This window comes from Hipposideros armiger, unplaced genomic scaffold, assembly GCF_001890085.2.
Source record: "Hipposideros armiger isolate ML-2016 unplaced genomic scaffold, ASM189008v1 scaffold_1241, whole genome shotgun sequence".
In the NCBI taxonomy this organism is placed as follows: domain Eukaryota; kingdom Metazoa; phylum Chordata; class Mammalia; order Chiroptera; family Hipposideridae; genus Hipposideros; species Hipposideros armiger.
In genome coordinates this window covers 19,724-41,295 of record NW_017732591.1, presented here as the reverse complement: position 1 = coordinate 41,295, position 21,572 = coordinate 19,724, and the positions used below count along the sequence as shown (strand labels likewise).

General features: G+C 41.1%; 1 protein-coding gene across 1 annotated transcript in view; it reads right to left on the bottom strand.

The window, feature by feature from the left end:
* Positions 1-19,658, bottom strand: part of LOC109376962 (E3 ubiquitin-protein ligase parkin-like) — a gene marked incomplete at its 5' end in the record, with an annotated part of 210,476 nt that extends 190,818 nt beyond the window's left edge. Inside the window, one exon of the mRNA XM_019633142.1 lies at positions 19,575-19,658. Within this exon, the coding sequence (XP_019488687.1) occupies positions 19,575-19,658 (84 nt within the window). The remainder of the gene's footprint in view (positions 1-19,574) is intronic.
* Between the last annotated feature and the right edge of the window lie 1,914 nt (positions 19,659-21,572).

The following is a 21,572-nucleotide window of genomic DNA, read 5'->3' as shown; positions in this document are numbered from 1 at the left end:
GCATTGCTGGTCAACCAAGAATACTAGCCAATAGTTTACACTATGTATATAAGAAATTCTTAAAGAATTAATGGGGGAGGGGGGGTAATTTTCTTAGACACAGCTCTAAAACTAAAAACTGAAATCTATCTTGCCATCATGTAATCAATGTTTAAATTACATCCTGCCTTGACTATACTTCTCTAGGATGATATGCTTAACTCCTATATTAAAATATAAATTCATAAAATTTTTTATCAAACTTTATAAAAATTCTAGATCACATGAAACAATTAATCTATGTGAATACCAAAGAAAACGTGACAGCCATTTGAAGAACTTATGGCATCAGATATTAAAAATGTAATAATGTGCTTTATGTTAGAGCAATCAAAACAATGCAGGTTTGAAGGTGGATAAGCAGATGAATACAGCAGGGCAGACTACAGATAAGATCCCCAAAGTAAATATACAAAGGTGGGATTTGTTTCAGATCAGCGGGTAAACGTTCTATTCAATAAACGATGCAGCAAAATTAATTTGTAGATATTTGTGGGTGAAATAAGTAAAATTATATTCATATAAAGCCCTTCACACTAAAATGATATCTCTATAAACCAAATATTTTAAAAAGTGAAACCATAAATAAACTAGAAAAGATTTTCAGTAAATGTCTTTAATGATCTTGAGTATCAAGAAAATTCTGCTAAGAATGATGGCAAATGCATAATCCTATAAAGAAACAACACATTTAACTCCATCAAAAGGTACACATAAAATAGTTCTAAAGTGCCATAAAAATACTTTCAAATTAAATTACTTACTGATAAAACTATTTGCATTATCTATGACACACAAAGGGTTACTATAAGAGATCTTTACAAAGCGTAATTATAAGAAAAACAGTTGTAATAATAAGCAATAAATAATGAAAACATACTCAAGCTTCCTAGTAATGGGAGAAAGGAAATTTAACGTGAGATGCTATGTTCCACCAAGTAACTGGCAAAGATTAAAAATAAGGAAAGCACCTAAAGAATGTGAAGAAACTGTTCTCATACAGTTTTAGAGACAATGGGAATTGATGCAAACTTCCCAGAGGACCTTTGGGAAGTACGCATCATAACACTATAAGGGTAAAATGCTTTGCCACAGCAGCTCTTCTAAGATTGCACTCTAAAAATGTGACCAGACAAGTTTATGGAGATGTACAAAAGGAAGAACACAGAAGTGCTATGTTTGCCGTGCATGGAAAGCAGCTTAGATGCTCATCCACAGAGGAGCTTAAGCAGAATACAATAGTATCAACCACCAACAGAGACCATGCAGACCTTCATCCATTTCTGTGGAAAATGATTACAATGAACGAAGTAAAAGATACAAGTTATAAAATAATATATGTTATGTGATGCCATTAAACAATGTGCGTCTGTGTATTCAAGTAAGCTTACACACCCACTCGTTGAAAACAGTCTAGAAGAATACACATCCAATGTTAACAGTGATTTTCTCCAGGTGGTTTGATGACACGAGTCTGACCCTCGCCAACAGTATGTTCTTATAATCAGAAAAGCAACATGTATTTTGAAAATAATGAACTCAATGAAAATGAGGTATCATAACTTTAAACTGCACTTCTGGTATGACATGTAAAAAAGTGTGGTATTATGGTAATAATGATATTGGCACATGGTTCTTAGAAAAATAAAAATCAACGACACTTTTCTTTAGTCAGTATGACTTATTTTCTTCTTCAGATCAGGTGGTAGAGAATTTTATGCATGCCACAATCATGTATTATATAAAATGCAAATTGCATACAGTTTTATTTAAGGAATTACAGATGTTACAGTTTGCTACAAAGTTATCATCAAAGCAACTTTATCAATTTGAATACTTCGTGTTATTTGTACAAATGACAATAAACTGCATAGGCATTACGCTAAGTTGACCAAACCCTGGTTGAAAAGTCGGAGAAAAGCTAGTAAGCTGAGCTGAGATCAAATCCAGTAAAAGTCAACAAGTTATAACAACAGCTATGGCGATAATAACTAAAATTTATTGATCCCTTACAATGAGGTAATCACTTTATCAGATTTAATCTCTCCAACAACCTTGTATGAAAGGCATTGATATCCTGGCTTCACAAATGAGAAACTGATGGGTACAAAGATTTTGTCCAAAGCCACCAGCCTGTATGTATCAGAACAAGAATTCAAATGAGGCTTCACTGACTCCACTACCTGTGCTCGTGTCTGCTAGGCTACGTACTAAGCGCAGCCTTTCGTAAAAGTACAACTATAAAAGTAAGCCGTCAGATAAAACAACTTGTCAATATGGTGTTGATGGTGACTTGGGAAACACAGACACAGATCTGAGAGACCAGGGTGTAGCCACATGGGGACATGGTCGGATTAAATCACATAGACACACGACTGAATTTTAATTCCTCTGGCGTGGCTAAGTGGTGCACTCGGTACCTATTAAGTGGGGGAGTTGGCTGGATTATACTTATTATCTAATACCTTCCAAGGGAAAGATATGCTTCAAGTAAACAAATAATTCTAGTCCAGCATGAATGGACTCTCTCTCAAGTCCATATAATTCTACTCGGATGACTTCATCATAAAAACATTGTCTGATGTCTAATTTGAACCCCCTTCACAAAGCTATGGCAAAGACATGCACACGCACCCAGAGATCTACATGGCAGAGTGTACAGCTTTTGTATAATCACATGATCCTACAGAACCCTATGGGAGGCGTTTCCATTATCTATTGCTATCTACTGCTATGCAACAAACCTCCCTGAATGTTACTAGCTTAAACATTTTTTAATTTATGTTACTCATAAATCTGCCATTTGAGCTGTGTTTGGTGGACACTGCTTATCTCTGCTCCCTTGGCAATCGCCGGCAGGCCCAAAAGCTGAGAGGCGGAGTGGTCTGGAGGCGCCCTGTTCACGTCAATGCAAGGCTAGTCTGCTGGGTGCCAAACGCCTGGGCACCTTAGTCACCTCTCCCCATTTCTACGTGGCCCCTCCTATGACTTCTCAGCTGGTGACGTTAGGGAGCCCAGGCACTTTCCATGCTGGCTGAAGGCTCCTAGTGGTTGTGTCCCCAGAGAGAAAGCCAGGCACACATGACTCTGCCTTTGTGACCTGGCCTCAGAAGTAGCAGCACCACCTCTATTGCTTTCTAGTCTTCAGAAACAAGTCACTCAGCCTGGCCCGGGTCCAAGCCGAGGGGAATTAGAGCCCGACTTTGATGAGAGGAGCATCAGAAACACACAAGGACGCATAGCTTGTTAATTTTGGTCAAGGCCAAGATAGTTGGGGATTGGAGAGGGAGGGAGGGAAGGAGGAGAGGAGCAGAAGGGAGGAAGAAAAGACACACACCTGAGAGGGTAGATATGAACACTGTGCAATCGGAGCTGTCCCAGAATATGAAATAATAGACTAGCATCACAGTTCATAAAGTTTTGTGTGTGTTTCTAGCCCATGAATTGGTCCCTTCAAGATGAGAGCTGCTAAGATTTAGTTCCTGAACTTGCAAATGTGTCTGGTCAGACTCATGCAGCTCTTAGCAGCTGGAAGGCTTGCTCGTTGCCAGGTCTTTAAGTCACCAAGCAACATGTGATTGAGAAAGTAACGAATTTCTGTGTCTTCAGCTTATCTTCGTTAACTCCTCTCCCCCCACCTGCCCCCTTCCTCCTCCTCTCTTTTTCTAAAGAGAGATTGGCTCTCACCATTATGAAGGGTTTGGGTTGTTATGATCTTTTGTTGTAGTTTATTTATTTTAATATTATTCTTTCTGGAGGGCCACCTGTGAAGTCTGAGCAAGAGCCCTCAGGAGGTCCTCCGGTTGGAAAGGAGATGTGGAAACAGCCGGCCAAATCACAGGTCTCAGTGTGCTGTTGCCCATGGTTCTAAAGCACCGTGCTTTGGACAGTGCATGGCAAATGTGAACTTGTAGGGATCGTGACTTTGCGATGTCCTAGCTAATCGTCTGTCTGGAGCATTTTTCTATCATTTGCTCTCTGGATCTGACAGTGAGAGAGCTCTCCTAGTCCCACAGCTGTAGCTGCTGGACCCTGTTCTGCCGTGGCCACTTCTTCGGAACAGTTTGGTTGATTCCGCTTATGCCTCAAGAATAAACATCAGTCATCCCTAAGAAGCCCCTCTTCCTGAACTCCAATCAAATGTACTTTTGTGTTTCTACTGGTGTGACTGTTATTATAGAACCATGCGCCATAACCACTGTCTGACTGTTATTATAGAGCCGTGTGCCATAACCACTGTCCTGCAATGAACCCCACTGGGCATTTTTCCCCATTTATATTTGCTTTATCCATCTGAGGCAAACATCTCATCATGGAAGTCTGTGATGGAATCACAGTCCTTAGCAGTGAGTGTATGTGTTTAAACATTGCATTGTTCAATCAAGAAAATGGCTAAATTGAAATGCATGTTTTATAATAATTAATATTGCTCACTATTAAATGCTGAATTAGAATGGATTCTCTAAAGTGTCTATATATTGGACATTGTACTAAGTGATATGAGTTTTAATTGCCTAACATAAAGTCACTTAATGACATTTATAATTCTTGTGAACATCAGTGTAAATTTTAATGAAATGGTAGAAACACATGGAGAAATGGTTCTTTGCTTGATTGAAATAGTCCCTTTTAATAAGGCAGGTAAAAAGTTAATACATTAGATAACTCTAAGGAAAAAGGACAATTCTGGGATCCAGGAAATGTCTGTGGTCTCCCTTATCTATGGTTGCACTTTCTGTGGTTTCAGCTACACATGGTGAGCCCTGGTCCAAAAATATTAAATGGAAAATTCCAGAAATAAACAACTCATACATTTTATGCCATTCTGAGTACTGCCCTGTCTGGGACCTGCTGGTCTCGGTCCAGTGTCCCCTGCTGTATGTGTCACCCGCCATTAGTCACTTAGTAGCTGACTGGCTGTCAGCTCAGGCTGTCTGTCCTGGTATCACAGTGCTCGAGTTCAGGTCACCCTTAGCTTACTTACTAACATCGCTCTAGAGCAAGAGCAGCGATGCTGGCACTTCCTGTATGCCAAAGAGAAGCCATCATGTGCTTCCTTTAAGTGAAAAGGTGAAAGGACTTGACTTAATAAGGAAAGAAAACACACAAGTGTATGCAGAGGTTGCCAAGATCTACAGTAAGCATGACTATTTTGTCCATACAGTTATCAATAGGTAAACAATTAAGGGTGAGTACAGTACAGTAAGTTATTTTGAGAGAGTTCACATAACTCTGAATATAGTATATCGTTATAATTGTTCTATTTTATTATTGGTTATTGTTGCTAATCTCTTACTGTGCCTAATTTATAAATTAAACTTTATCACAGGTGTGTATGTATAGGACAAAACATGGTGTCTATAGGGTTCAGCACTATCCGCGGTTTCCAATGGGTGTGCCCCACGGATCAGGACCACCGTACAGCCATTCCCGCATCAGATGTGAAACTCTACAGATACTGGCAGTGATATGATCCCCACAGAACACCTTTCATTTTCGAAACCCAGGAAGCTTCACTGAGTCCTGAATCCTCACACACACTCGGTGAAATTTCAAGTGATACACAATATCTGTTTTGCAAACGGAGAACTAGGAATGAACCGAAGTGGACTGACATGAATACAGACACAGAAGGACCTGAACGCCACCCAGCACTCCTGAAACCATTCAGCGTAGTTACAGTCGGCTCAAGTATCCTTAAGAAGGGCTGGAGCCTCAGAAAGTCTCAACATTTACTTCACGAAGGAGCCCACTTTCTTCCCTCTAATATTCTCAAATGTTAATGGCAGAAGAGACAGGTCCCATTTTCCAGGAAGGCCGACAAACTGGGCGTGGCAGGAAGAAGGGAAGGGAAGCCCTTCCTACCGGATCATCCGCTTCTGGCAATTACAGGTAACAGGGAGATGTCGATTAAGATAGAATTCCAACCAACTGCTAAACAGACTCCCACCGAGGGACGTGCTGGGGAAAATGAACAGATAAGGCAGACGACAGCCATATGGCTACACTTAACAGTCCAATCAATGCAAGAAAAGTGTGCTGCTTCTAATCGGTTCGAAACTCACACCTCAGTTGTATGTGTGTTTCTGGTGTCGAGGAAGGTGAAGCGCCAATCAATGCCCACTTACCTTGACCCACACATTGCCAGGCATTCAGGGACAGTAAACAAAACTGTAAGAACAATGTTTTGTTTCTGTTCCCTTCAAGGTTTTTGCTTCCCTTCTTTGTTCCTTATCCCACCACTCAGGCCAACCAGCTCAGTGGCTATCTCAGTCTTCAACATAGTAATATCTAAATTTCAACTTGGTGAGATTGCTTCTCTTGCTAATGATAATCCTCCGTATAAAAACCCACAAACAAAGTGTAACAAACAGAAAAGGAAGCTGCCTCTTGTCCTTCGGTTACCCCACATTCCAGACGCTTCTCCCGAGGGACCCCTCCCACAGCAAGTGACTCTTGCAAGACGGTCCTAGCTGCTAGGAATCACCCCCACACCCCGACACCCCAGGAGCTCTGGCTCGGCCTGCAGATCTCAGCTCGGCCTCTTTCCCCAGTCAATGGCGCCCCAACTTTCCAATGCCAGGTGGCCATCCTGTTTCATGTCCCCATGATATCCTGCACTTCTACCTTGTATCAAGTCCCACGTCATCAGGGCTGGAAGGAGCACCATGAAAACAGGGAATGCTGACCTGGCAGAGACCAGGCAGCTAATAGTAATTCATGGAATAAGTGACTCTTAATTCTTTCTATCTCTTTATTCTCATCATTTCCTCTAGCTCAGAAACCACTCCCAACTTTGCCAGCACCACCCAACCTTCAGGCCCCACCTCTTCCAGGAAGCCTTCTTGGATCACCTCTGCTGAGAGAATTTGCCTTCTCTGAACTCCCACAAGTGCTTTCCATGCTTGTATCATGGCATTCATGATGTGCCCATTTGTCTTACTTCCTCTGCCCGATTTACAAAGCAAAGTCCTCTCCTAGTCCTTCACATTCACCTGTACGAACATTTGGTTCATGGGAAAAATCACCATTTGTCTACACATCCGACCCCTGAAATTATTCCCAAACTGTGAGGGCCACTAAAGGAGTATTCACTTCTCTACCCTGGTGCTCGGCACAGAAGAAACAGTCAGTTTTTCACTCACTCTTTAGAATCTGAATTGCAGTCATTTCTGTAAAGTCCTATGTCCCCAACAAGACGCTCAGCTCTTGAAGGTCACTGTTTGTTTTCTGCCCAGCGAACAACCCAACAAATAAATACCTGCTATGAAAATAGCTATATTTCTTTCAATGGAAAGACACCGATTGTTAAAATTAGATGTTGCTCTCCAGCCTTTAAACATCAAAGTTTCCTTTTTGTCTCCTAAAGGCACTTGGAGTGTGATGATCAGCTCGGGGCTTATTTTCCAGAACTCTGAGTATTCAGGGGGACGAGAACCACCCACTTTAGGAAATTCAGATCTGAGCCTCCCAAACTATGTTTGTCGTCCAAGAAACATCCACATGAGGGTCGATGGCATATGAAATTCTTCTCAGGTTTGATTTTATTCTCCATGTGTTTATATTTTCCATTCTAAGTCTCAAGTTGATAAACTGGCTGTAAGTATTTTGGGCAGCATATGTCTTAAAAACTAAATCCTATAATGGCCCTTGATACCTTTTGGAGAGTTAGCCTGACCTGAAAAGAGAGATGATGGTTTCTTAATGACTGCCATCAAAGCGTGATGGAGTGTGGACTTCCCAGACCATCCATCACTGGCTCCAAGGATCAAGAGGGCTATTTCCCAGCTGAGAGGCAGGCCCCCTTCTCCTGCCCCATTACTCGCACATCTTCCCTCTGTTCTTCTCACTCCATTAGCCTCCTGTGTATGGGCATGGAAGCCATCCCAGAGTGACCTCCAGCCCCTAAGCCTGATACTCTCATTTAGGTCTAATCTACCATCCCCAGTGACACATTCGGTGACGTCTGCAGCCATATTTAATCTTCCTTTGCTCCAGTTCTCAGAATTTCATTTATAAATCCATTTGAAATGATCTTTTTACACCTATTGCTACCTTTCTGGTAGATTGATATACCTTCTCCCCCTAATCTAACACCTAGGGGTCTAGAAGCACATCTTTTTCAGATTAATCATGACAAATCCCTTCGTTACATCTTTGTTGCCTGAGGCTCTTGTCTAATGCCGTAACACTACCTTCAATACAGCCTCTCACTCATATGCCTGGCTTTGGGGTAATCCTATAGAAAGACAAAAAAATTAAGAAATGGCTTTGGAAGCCTCTGGGAATAATAAACAGGTTGAAAATGGCTCATAGCTAAGCAGTGCTGTGGTAATATGCATGATTTTCTTCTACTGTATGCAAAATGAATTACAGCACAGAGAATCACAGATCAGCAAGTGAAAAAACAACTTACAATTCACACAGACTAGGTGGTTCCTGGAATTGAGGATACAAGAATTAATTTCAATATTTAAAAAATATATCAAGGGAAACTGCGCATTTGCTTGAAAAATGGCATCATAAAGTAAACCAAGGTTATGTTTATGGGGCTACAGTGCATATACTGGTTATCCTGTGTGTGTAGGTGCTGATTTCTGGAACCTGATTTGCTTTCCTTGGAGATGAATTTTTTCATATAATAGTGCAAAAGAGTCTTTAACAATATGTGGAGAAGATGACTGAAGATTCAATTCTCCTCTAAGCTGTAAAAGGGGGTTATGTCCCCGAAAAATAAAATTCACTTGATTTGAGTCTAGGTTTCAGAAGCTCACAGATACCCCAGCACTTTAGCACTCTTGAAAATCGCCACTTTTTTTTTCATATTAGACTAATTTATTTTTACATATAAACAACATTTACAATTTTGTTTAAAATTGGAAAATTTTAGCTGATTCTGTAATAAAAAAATCTATCTTCTAAATTGTACCTTACTTCAAAAAAAATGACCCTTTTTGTTATCAAGTACTCAAGGCTTGGTTTAGAAATGAACTGTCCTTGAGCCTGAATAGTTGATCGGTTTTTGAAAAATGCTCTAAGAAGTTTCTAGTTTGTCACCCAAATTGCATGTCAGACAACAGCGAACATTTTGTCATGCTTAGATACTGTTCAATCATAATCTGAGTTTGACTTCAAAGGCTTTCACGATTCAATTTTATTTAGAATTAAGAAAATGTGGCTGTAGGGAACAGTGTAAGGATGGGGACACCGTTTCTCTTCGGCCAAACATCAGGTCAGAACAAGAGGGCCCTGGGTACCTCCTTTTCTCTTTCCCTTTGGTGTTCGTCCTCCACCCTCCACGTGAAAGCACCCAGCTGCCCTCTGAGACCCACGTGGCCCCTGGAAGCCACGAGGGCTGGGATTAATGAAATGCACTCATGCTGGTCATTGTGTCATGCACATGAGACTAGCAGCACAAGGGTGCAAAGCCCACAGCTCCTCATCATCTGCAGATAAAAGCTGTCATTTGTGACTATCTCTAGGACACTCGGCCAACCTGAGATCTTTTCTTAAAAACAAATTGAAGCTAACCTTTCATTATTATGGAATACTGGAAAAAAATAAGAACATATTGTCTATACCAGAAAACCATCCTGAGAAGCCATCTCTTTTTGTGAGATGCTAATCAAGTCTAAAACAACAATAAAAATAACCAAAAGAAACACAGATCCCTTTGAGAAGAGTCATTTCTTTAAACTACAACATTAATAAGAGACTTTTTGGGCCAAAAAATATGCAAGTGCCCTACAAATGAAAATTGTTCCTATTTGGGTGACTATTATTTACTATTCATTTTATTTTAGTCAACAGCTCCCAAAAAGATGAAATCTGAGATAGAGACTATGAATATTAACTTTTTATTCAAACTAATGTTCCAGTTGACATACACTGAGCCAAACTGGGAGAAAATGCAAGAAATAAACTGCATGTTGAATAAGATGAAAACTCTCCATTTATTACATTGAGTTTAATAATTATGTTATTTATTATAGTTTGGGGGGATGGTTTTTAGTATCTAATTTCACTTGAAATGAATCTTTGAGCTATATTAGGAGGATTAGGAGGTCCTTCTCAACTGTTTCTGACAAGAAAAAAGTTCTATGTAAAAGGCTTTAACTCCTATCAAAATCAAATAATCTAAAAAATAAAATATTATTTTACATGGCACTTCAGGTATATATTACTTCTCGAAAATATAAAACGTAATGTGTGTTATAGGCTATCAAGTAATAAAACCAGCACCCCTCCACAAGTATAAAATAATGACCTTGGTCATTTATTCCTTTGAGGATTGCTGTGCTGTGAATGTTTCTGTCCCTCCCCAAATTTCTAGGTTGAAGCCTAATCTAGATTGTGATGGTGTTTGAAGGTGGGGTGATTAGATCATGTGAGGCTTCCAGTCCTCAGGAATGGAGTTAGTGTTGGGCTCCCTTACCCCTCCGTCATATGACGGCTGCCTGTGAACCAGGAAGTGGGCTCTCACCAGACATGGAATCTGCTGGTGCCTTCATCTTGAACTTCTGGCCTCCAGACATAAATGTTTATTGTGTATAAGCCTCCCAGTCTGTGGTATTTTGTTATAGCAGCACAAACAGACTGGGCAGGCATGATTATTTTTTTTTTCTTTTTCACACAAGGGACTATTTCCTTATCCTAAAGCCCGCTGCCCAGCTGTCAGATGTGAGGGAAAAGGCAACGTTCTCACAGGTGGCTGAGAAACCCTTTATGACCAGAGGCCTTCACAGGGCCTGCGGGGTGACCAGGGGATGCTCGCTTCTAAAAGCTATAACTTGGAACTCAGGGATAAGGCCTAGAGAGTACGACTGCTGAGTATGACTGAGCCCAGGTGTGTGCAAATGAGAAAAATACCCCCCTGCACATGTACACATACCAAGACCTTTATCGTTTAAGGTAACACAGGTAAAATAGAAAATGAAAATTTACACAGAAAATTTAAAGTCTTATGTCATATCCAAAGTTGAATTGACTTCACCAATGGAGAAAATCCTAATTTATTTTCTCCTCTTTAAATCGCAAGCATATACCCTTTGAGTTGACTAGAAAATCATTTACATAAAAAAGCAGGATGACTTTCAATACTAATGCTATGCTCCTTCCTAAAATGACAGCAATTAGTGTAAAACTGAACTAGGTTCAGATTTCTGTGTCAAAAGGCCAAGTTTATATTTGTACTCTTAAAAATGAAAGTTATCTTTAAGTACATAAATATTAATTAAGAAGATATTAGAAACCCTGCTATTTTGAATTTTAAGTACATGGATATTTTACACAAGTGATAGAAATGAAACTTTATGAGAATATATCGTGTACAAACTACTGTCAAAAATTTAAAGTGCCCTGAAAACTTAAGTTTGATAAACTACTTAAAAACACCTATCGTCTCAATTCCTTAAGAAACAAATAGCACACACATAATACTTTAGAAGATACAGGAGTCATGGTTTCTAGTTAGCTGCATTGTAAAAATGCAATCAGTAAAATGGTTTTAAGATAAGAGAAACGATTAAGAAATTAAAATTCTCACAGTGAGCACCTGCGCCAACCACTGATATCATTATCCAGAAATCACCTATCTTCAGTTCCTTTATTAGCCAACATTTATTTAGTGTTCATTAGATATGGGAGAAAAACATAGTTGGGTATGACAATTTCTTTTTCTACCTTCTTAAACAATATGTTTAAAAATGTTATTTTTTTAATAAAAATAAGCACTTATGACCCTAAATTCTCCCTTTAAATACTAATTCAGGTACATCCCCCCCAAAATTTGATACGTGGTGTGTTTTTTCATTGTGGTCTGATCCCATATTTCCATTTGGATTTGGGTTATTGACTAAGTTCACTGAATTTCCATGTTAAGAGATTTTTTAATGGTTATGTTTGGTTAGTGATATGTAAATACCCTAATGCTCTAAAATATCACAATTGCTGAAATGTTGCATGTGTGCTTGAAGAAAAGGGGGGCACCCCATGGTGGCTGGGTGGGGTGCTCAGGAGGCCCCCTGCTCACTGGTTGTGTTAGCCTGCTCCATCCTCTCTGAGTTTGTAGGGACCAGAGTCTCAACCCCTCAGGGGGTTACGTTACCATCCACCACTGAGGTGGGAGAATCGTCCTTATCACTTGTCGGTTCTGACAATTGTCCTCAATATATTTGGAGCCTATGTTGCTAAGATCATACAATTCTTACACTACTAGATCTTCCTGGGTTACTGAACCTTTTATCAAAACTTAGAGAACTTTTTTTCTTTTTTTTTGGTAATGCTTTTTTCACCCTAACATTTTATTTTAAATACAATTTCAATGGTTTGAAGAGCTCTCTTTTGGTTAATATTTGCCTAGCATATCATTTTCCATTCTTTTACTTTCAATGGTTTTTGTTCTCACGTTTTATCTATATCTTTTGTAACCTGAACAAAGCTGGATTTTACTCTTTTAATTCAGTCTAAGAATCTTTGTCTTTTAAACCTCAGTTAATGCATTCACATTTAATTACATTACGTTATATTTGGTTTTATTTCTATCATGTGTGTGTGTGTGTGTGTGTGTGTGCGCTGCTTTTCCCACTTTTGTCTATTCACTCTCATCCTTTTATTATTTATTTTTAATAATTTGACATCTGTACTTTATTTCAACCCCTTGGATAGTTGTCCTAGACAATTGAAATGCATCTTTCACTTCAAGGGTTTAGTGTTGACAAGAGGCAGGCTGGGCAAACCACCGCGCCAGGAATTGCTTCCAGGAGGCTGCACGGGGCCGCTTCTGAGAAGGCCCCTGCCTGAGGTTCCACGATGAACTTGGCACAGGGACCCATGACCTTTGAGGGTGTGGCTGTGTGCCTGTCCTGGGAGAAGATGGTCTCTTTGACAAGGACATCTACTGTCCTGTGCACTGGACAACTTTATATACTCTTGCCATCACTGGGGCTCAAGGCCTCCAACCTTCCACATCACCCAACAGGGCTATGGAGAGGAGGCCGGGGTGCCAGACGGCACCCACTTGGCCAAAGCACACGAGACTCAGCCTTGAACCCATAACTTCATGGTGTTCAGAAAAGCGTTTGAGGAGAGGCAGCCCTTATTTCCTCCCAGAAAACTCACAGAGAATATGAGAGAATCTGGTGCCAAAGCTACCCCTCCTTCAGAATTAGGGATTCCACTCTGCAGGAAGGACTTCAGGGGGCGTGAATGTGGGAAAGCCTTTTGCAGCCTCTGTGTCCCTTGTCACCCTGATAGGGATTTATGAGTGCAGCCAATGTGGGACACTCCCAGCAGAAAATACACACTTGTCGTTTACACCACCCAGATGGGAACTCCCTCAGTGCTCTGTGTCATCGCTTGAAGTTGTTCGCACCTGAGGGGGCCCTAGGAGAGTAGCTTCTGGAAGAAAGCCTGGTCATAATTCAACTCCACGCCCAGAACACCCACAGCAGCAGGCAGGGAGGGTCCCCAGGAGCCGTGTGTGCAGGGTTTACGTTGCCCATTGTGGTCTCCCTGGGCAGAGACATCTGACCCCATGACCTATGGCAGAAGCCAGCCCCCCGTGCCTCCTGGCTGTACTGAGAAGCACTGCAGCAGCCCCCACATTATCAAAGAAGGCAGCCCCCTCTGTCTCCCTTGCCTGTGACTGGGTTAGGTAGACTTGACCCAGTGTGGACAAGGGGATTTGATGGGTGTCACCTGGTAGCTTCCAGACGGTTCCCTGGTTTCACGGATTTGTTTTTGAGTCTGTATGTGACAGCTGTCATGGCTGCAACCAGCCCACGGATCACCTTATCCTGGAACCTCGGCCTCAGTCTGCCCTGCCCCATGTGATGAATATGATTTACTGGAAATCACATTCCAACCTGAGTGTCCCGTTGGGGTGAGCTGAAAATAGAAGTGTTTGGCTGCCAGCTGCCAGGGGTGGTGCCAGTGCCAGCAGCACATGCCTCAGGGTGCCATGGAGACTGGGGGGGGGGCCCTCTGTCCCCCTGTGAGCTCCTCTCAAGGCTCCCCAGACACACTGAAGGGCTCTGTAGAACACCTGGGCTGGGCTTCAGAGTTAATTCTGAGTGCAGACCTCAGCCTGGGTTGGCAGGAGTTGTCTGCCGTCCTTAGAATGGTCTGGAAGGGTTGCAGGGGCCCCCTTATTCTCAGGGGAGACTGCATTTGCCCAACAGTTGTGTGGGGGAGAGCTGTGTCCTGGGATCTGGCCAGGTGCCCACCGTGAGACCTCTGGCGGCTGGCAGAGCAGTGCACGTGAGGGAAGAAACACTCACAGGAGGCCAAGGCCGAGCGACCTGAGCTCATGGCCTTTCGGGAAGAGCTGGAATACTGGCACCGTTTCTTTCACAGTTTTACTGGGGTGTTACTGACATCCAATAAAGTGCACATCTATAAATTTGATAAGTTTTGACATACATATAAAACCATGACACCAACACCACAATTAAGATAATGAACAATTTCTCATATCCTCAAAAGACTCCTGGGCGCTTTTTAATCCCTTCCCATGATCCTCCTTGCCTCTACCTAATTCCTACACAACTGCTGATATATTTCTAGGTTGTATTCCAGAACTTCACATAAATGGAATCACTGCAGTATCTACTTTTTTTCTTTGCTTGGTTGCTTTCACCAAGTACAATTATTTTGACATCCATCCACAGCGTAGCACGTGTCAGCAGTCCTTCCCCTTTTATTCATGGCCACGCCACAGTTTGTTCGCCCATTCACCTGTGGTTGGACATGTGGGTTATTTCCAGTTTGGGCTGTTACAAGCAGAGCTGTTATGAATATGCATGTGCCAAAAACAGGTTTAATTTTAGTCAGTATCTTTACTTTTGGTGAAAAATACAAAGATCTTAGAATGCTTTAATTTCATGCTCTGTGTTTATAAGCCATATTGACCAGTAATTATATTTACTGTTTAGAAATGTGTCCATAAATCAAATATTATCATACTTATTTTTATATTTTGTTTAGGTTCATCTATATTTTTTTCCCACCATTCCTTCTCAAATTTCAAGCCTTCCTTCCGGGATCATTTTCTTTCTTTCTAAAATGTTTATTTAAAATAGTTGAAAGGTTTAGATGACAGTAAACTCCCTGAGCTTGTTTGCCTGGAAATATCTTTTTTGTTGTTCTCGTCCTTTGTTTTTAAAAGATTTTTCTTACATACAAGTATAGCTTAACATTTATTTTCTTTCAGCATTTTGAAGACATTGCTCCCCTGTCACGTGTTTTCCAACATTAATATTGACTAAGTAACAATCAATCATCATGCCTACGTAATTAACCAGCCTTCTTCATTCCAGCCACTTCTAGAACTTCTCTGACTTCTATATCCTGCAGCTTCAGTATGATTGAGTTGGCGTTGCCTTTCATTTTATTCCTTGTGATTCATCTGGATTCTTAGGTCTTAAAAATTGTGTAAGTTTTGGCTTCATTATCTCTTTCAATATTATCTTTCTGTCATTTTCTCCATTACTTTCTTCTGGTAATCCAATATTTGAAATTTCTTATTCTATCCTCCATGTTGTTTAGCTTCTCTTTGATATTTTAAATTTATTATACTTTTGGGCTGCATTTTGAGTAATTTTACCAGGTCAAATTTAAAAACTAAATTATAATTTCTCTTTCACCTTTCTTATCTGCTGATTAACCCATTTAGTAAGTTTTGTGTCACTTGTTATAATTTTCAATTATAGAATTTCTTGTGCTAATCTGTGCATGCATGCTTATATGTGTTTAATCTTTGAATATGACTGAATATTTTTGGTAGTTTTTTGTTTTTTAATCATTTGTTATATGAACTTTCATTTTTTAAACACATTAAGCACACTTGTATTCTGTCCCTGACCACTTCAATTTTTGTATTCTTTCCAGGTTTGAACTCTGCTCACTCTCATTCATGAGAAATTGTTTCCATGTGTGATTTTTTTCTGATTGTTAGTTCCTGCTCCATGAAACACTGCCTGAGGGAAATATATGAAGACCCAATGTGAGAGCCTGGCTTCTTGGGAGATTTGGGGTACATTTCAGCCCAGTTTATAGCACAACCACTTTAAACAACATTCTAGGTTGAGGACTTCATGTGCCACAGAAAGAATAAATACTGATTGGCCCAAAATTCAGGTAAAAATGGGTTCGTGCTTACAAAGTCTAAGAAGTAACATTTCCACCTCCATCTAGAGTGAAAACAAAACAGGCAGTGATTCCTAGCACCTTCCTCTCCACTTAATCCAGCGAGGATGCTAGCTTTATGCAGGGTTCAGTGGTTTCGTTTTCCACCTTGATAAGACCGTAACTCACCTGTAATCTCCAGTGTATGTCTGCCCAGTCTGGGCTATATCCCCTTTCATTTTATTGTGCCTACAGTTTACAAAGTTTCCTTTCTGAAGTCCAGCCTTCTCTTAATTTTTAGCATATAAACTTTTTTCTTACTATGTTGTCAGCATAGCCATTCCTTTAAAAATATGTGTTTGTAATTTTATCTAGATTTTCTATGATGTGTACTTCAAGGATTTTTAAGGGTATCCATTCACTGTGCTGTCAGAAATAGAGCTATACTGTAACTTAGTGTCTACTGGAGTCGATGCATTTATATCCAAAATAAGCTGACTATTCAACAAGCAAAGGCCATGATTTCCACCCGCACACAACACAGTTTCCCTCTTTGACCAATTTGAAGCTAGATTTTAAAGATGCAAAATTGTTTATTCTGCTGTGACTGAATCCTGTCGATCAATATCAAGGTACACGGATCCAATCAGACTGTCAGTGATTGGGGGAAATTTTCAAAAGACTTCACGTCACTGTAAAATTGTTATGGGGGTCTTGATGTTATACATACCAAAGGATATGGATCCATTTTTATAATAATTAAATGTAACTATATCCATATAAAATGTATACTATAATATATACATATCACACATTAATATATACATATACATATACACATATATGTACACATATATATAGGGTTGTCAGAAAAATCATGACACACATTTGCAACAGATGGCACTAGTTCATTTTTGAAAGTACTAGAGTCATTTGCATCTATGTTATTGCTATGTCATTTTGACAGCTGACAGTTTTAGTTTCATTCTAAAAAAAAATTGAGCTATTTGGTTGAGTTTTGGAGATTTTAAAACAAGTTGAAGATGGAAGACCAAACTGTGTATTTTTGCCATATTTTACTTCCATAAAGGGAAGAGCACACATCAAGCTTGTGTAGAGTTGAATAAAGTTTATGGTGACAATGCTCTACAAGAATGTCAGTGCCAATGATGGTTCACAAAATTCCGTGTTGGTGATTTTGATCTCAATGACACTTCTTGGTTAGGGAGGCCCACCGAGGTTGATGACAACAAAATAAAGGCATTGATCAAGTCAAACCCATGTTACATGACACAAGAGATTGCAGAAACATTGAACATCCATCATTCAAGTGTTCCACCTGAAAAGCTGGGCTCATAAGCAAGCTTGATATTTGGGTTCTGCATAAACTCAAAGAAGTTCATTTGATGGCGCTTATAAACATCTGCAATATGTTCATTAAATGTGAGGAAAACGATCCTTTTTGAAGTGACTGATAACTGGTGATGAGAAGTGGATTGTTTACAACAATATGGTGTGCAAATAGTCTTGGTCCCGAGGTGATGATTCTCCTCAAATGACATCAAAAGTGGACATTCATCAGAGGAAGGTTATACTCTCAGTGTGGTGGGATTTTAAAGGTGTTTTTCGAGCTCCTACCAAGGAATCAAACAATCAATCCAAATGTGTACTGTCGGCAATTGGACAATTTGAACAAATCCATCATCCAGAAATGTCCAGAGATTGTTAATTGTAAAGGAGTTGTGTTCCATCATGACAACGTGAGACCACACACAAGTTTGATCACCGGTCAAAAGTTATTGGCACTTAGATGGGATGTGTTGCCATACCCACCATACTCGCCTGACCTTGTGCCATCAGACTTCCACTTGTTTCACTCTCTTCAAAACTCCTTGCGTGGTATAATGTTCAATTCAGATGAAGCTGTAAATCAGCACTTTGTTCAGTTTTTTGCAAGCAAAGACAGGTCCTTCTATGAACTAGGGATTATGAAGCTCACTGAAAGACGGCAAAAGGTTATCGAACAAAACGGGCAATAGGGCTAGCCAAGTGGCTCAGTTGGTTAAGAGCTTGCTCAAGAGTGTGAGTTCTGAGCAATAAGGCTGCCGATTTGATTCTCCAGCCCAAGCTGAGCTGCCACTGAGTTGCCAACGTGTAGCATGATGGCTCAGCTAAAAAAACCCAAAAAAAACAAAAAACCAAAAACAAACAAGCAAACAAAAAAAAACCGGACAATATAAAATGGATTGATCTTTGTTCTTTATATAAATAAATGACCTCTGAAAAACATAGACAAAATACGTCATAGTTTTCCGACAACCCAATATATATAAAATTATACTTAAGAATTCTCTCCTATAAAATATACTCACTTAGCAAGCTTACAAGACTATATTATGCTCGTTATCTGTGTGTGCCATACGAGCCATTATTTTTCTCCAGGATTTGCATTAACAGAAACCTGCTCATAGCCCCTTCCCCTCACAGAAGGACTATCACCACTGCTCACTGCTATCTCGGTGTCCCTGCCATCACCCAGCACATTGGAGAGAGGAGGCATGCCTAACGATCTAGTTCAAACACTGTACCTGTTGCTGTTGAAAGACTTTGTTCCTCAGAGAAGATACTAACTGTCAGCTGCTGTGACAGTTTGTGAACTAACGCGGACATTTGTGCTGGCGCCATAACAGCATTTACTGCTCAGGAAATACATACAATCAGATTATGATGGACCAGGGACTTTCAAGGTAAAAAGTATAGCAATATACAAATTACAAACATGACCATAATAAAAAAATATTTTTAAAATAACTTCAGTACTCAGGGTCTCTTGCCAGAAATATCTGCTCTATATGAAACATGTGGCATATGTTTGCAAAGATAAAAGAGGTTGCAGAGGACAGAGGACGGTAACTCAACTGAATAGCTGGTCGCTGATACTAGATCTTCTAACAGTCAACAGTGTCAGAAAACTGCTACAGAATGGCAGAAAGAGATAAAGCAAGAAAGCAATTTTGAATGATATGGAATATAAATATAAATATAAATACAAAATATCATAGCATCAGGAAAAAAGGTCAATGCTGTATCTTTGTTATTTTCTTCTGCCAAGCTCTGAGCTGGCTCTTCTTTATATTTCATGAATGATATTTTGCGAGGAGTTTAAACTATCATAGTTTAAACATAGTTTTAACATAGTCACCCCAAGTAGGTAAGTCTCTAGGAAAATGACGCTGGAAGGCAATGACGCAGGTAGAAATTTGGTGAATATTATAAACACTTTTGAATGTTGCAACACTTTGCAAATATTATCAGATGGATGGACAGTCAGCATTTTTGTTTCTATTGTGATTTCCTAGTAAACACTGCCGAGGCCGTAATTTAGAGAACGGGTTTGACCAGGTACTTACTGCTGTCGTCCCAGGGCAGTTTGAGAACTGGCATTCACCACTCATCCGGTTTGGGATCAAGACATCTTCCCAGCAAGACGGGCCCTTTGAGAAAAACAGCAACATATCCTTTAATACACAAGTTCTCCCTAACACAGTCTCTAAAATCTGTTTACCGACATTATACAGTTATAATGACATTAATGTGTACAGCAGTGATTACCAAAGTATTGTCTACAGACCCTCGGAGTCCTCATGAACCTTTTGGGGGATCCGTTAGCCAGGACTGTTTTCATAAAGACACTAAGATAATATTTGGGTATCGCGCCAAACACATAGGTCATTTATATGTAGTACTCTGCCTGCTATGGTTCAATTTAATTGTTTAAAAACTTAATTAATTTTCTTAAACTCATTGCCGTTTCAACTGACAACTTTTAAATGCAAATTCCACACAGGAGGGTTCTTTGGGGGCAGTAGTGGAACTTGAAGGGGAGGCACAGCTGAGGGATGGATAGTCACAGGTGGCAGGCCGTGCAGAAACGTTTACGTCCGCTGTCCTGAGACATCGTGAGGAACACTAGCAAATGCATAATACCAAGGAGAACAGGGCGCTGGTGAAGAAGGGACTCCATACTTTTCTGGAAATCGGGAGGCTGGGGCCGCAGGGCAGGGGCTGTGCGCCCTGCAATACCACAAGGAGGTGGGGAGACAGGGCAGAGCAGCCGACACAGAAAAAGTTACATTTTCATAAACAGAAGAGAGGAATGTCAGATCATGCACTGGAAATGAAAATCAAAATAGAATTTTAAAGAAGGAGCAATACCTTCAGAGCCTGGAGGGAAAGATTTCAACCTACAATTCTCTACCTAGCCTAATTATCCATTAAGTGGGGAATGGTAAAAAGTGATTCTGGGATATGCAGAGAGTTGCGAAGTTTACTTGTGTGCCTGGAGAGGGGGTCAGAGTTCCGAAGGATGCCGGCCAGCTTGAGCATAAGTGGAAAGTGACCCAGCCTGGGGCCCACCTGCAGTTGTGACTGGGAGGGAGCTGGGTGCGCTCTCTGTAGCTGGAAGGGAAGGAAGGAGGCGAGAAGGGCAGAGTCATGGGGGAAGCTTAGGATAAGCAGCCATGGCTGCAGTGATTGTACCCCCCAGGACATCGGGACCAAGCCAGCGGTCTACGTTAGGAGTGAAATCGGTCTCCACCAGTCAGCACCAGGACCACCCGCTCCAGGGTCGAGCCCGGGCCCCCAGCCGCCCAAACCAGTGAAAACATGGAAGGCACACAAGGGTCCCAGCGGCTCCTGCCAGCGCACAGGAGGGCTCAGCCCTCTTCCATCGACTCCATACAACAAGCAAACACATATCACGTTAGAGAAAAGCTGAGGAGCAGAGGGAACCTGGCAGACTAGACACCGAGGTACCTTCAAGAGATGGAGCCGAACTTCTGCAGAGACATTTAAACCAAGCCTCAAAAGGAGCTACGTTTCAAGCACACAGGTCACGAAGCCAAAAGCGACTGCTGGAACTGGAAGGAGTAAGTGACTGCAGGAAGGAGTTCACAGAGCCGGCCTGACACTGTGGTCCTTCGAGAGGCTGCTGCCAAGGCTGGCCCTTGGCTGGTGTCCGGGAATTTGGAATTGGGAGCCACCACGCCCCATGCTCTTCCTGACACAGAGTTTGCAGCCTCTGAGATGTCTGTGCCAACAACGTGGTTTATGCTGATCAGCTTCCAACCCCAGGCCCGAAAGTGTGGTAAGCGCTAGGTCAGGAACACAATGACCGGCCCCCAGGAAAACCCTGGGCCATCACATCTCGTGGCCAGAGTGACAAGCGTGTCCTATATGACTCCGGTGTGAGAGGGCTCCTGGAAGCTTGCCTGCGGTTTCCTCCAAACTTCACTCCACGGGCCTTTCCCTCGGCTGCCTTGTCCCTCCTGTTGTAAGAAGCTCCCTACGCATCTGACTGCACGCTGAGTCCAGGGTCCCTCCGGGGATTCTCCGAGCGAATCAGTCCT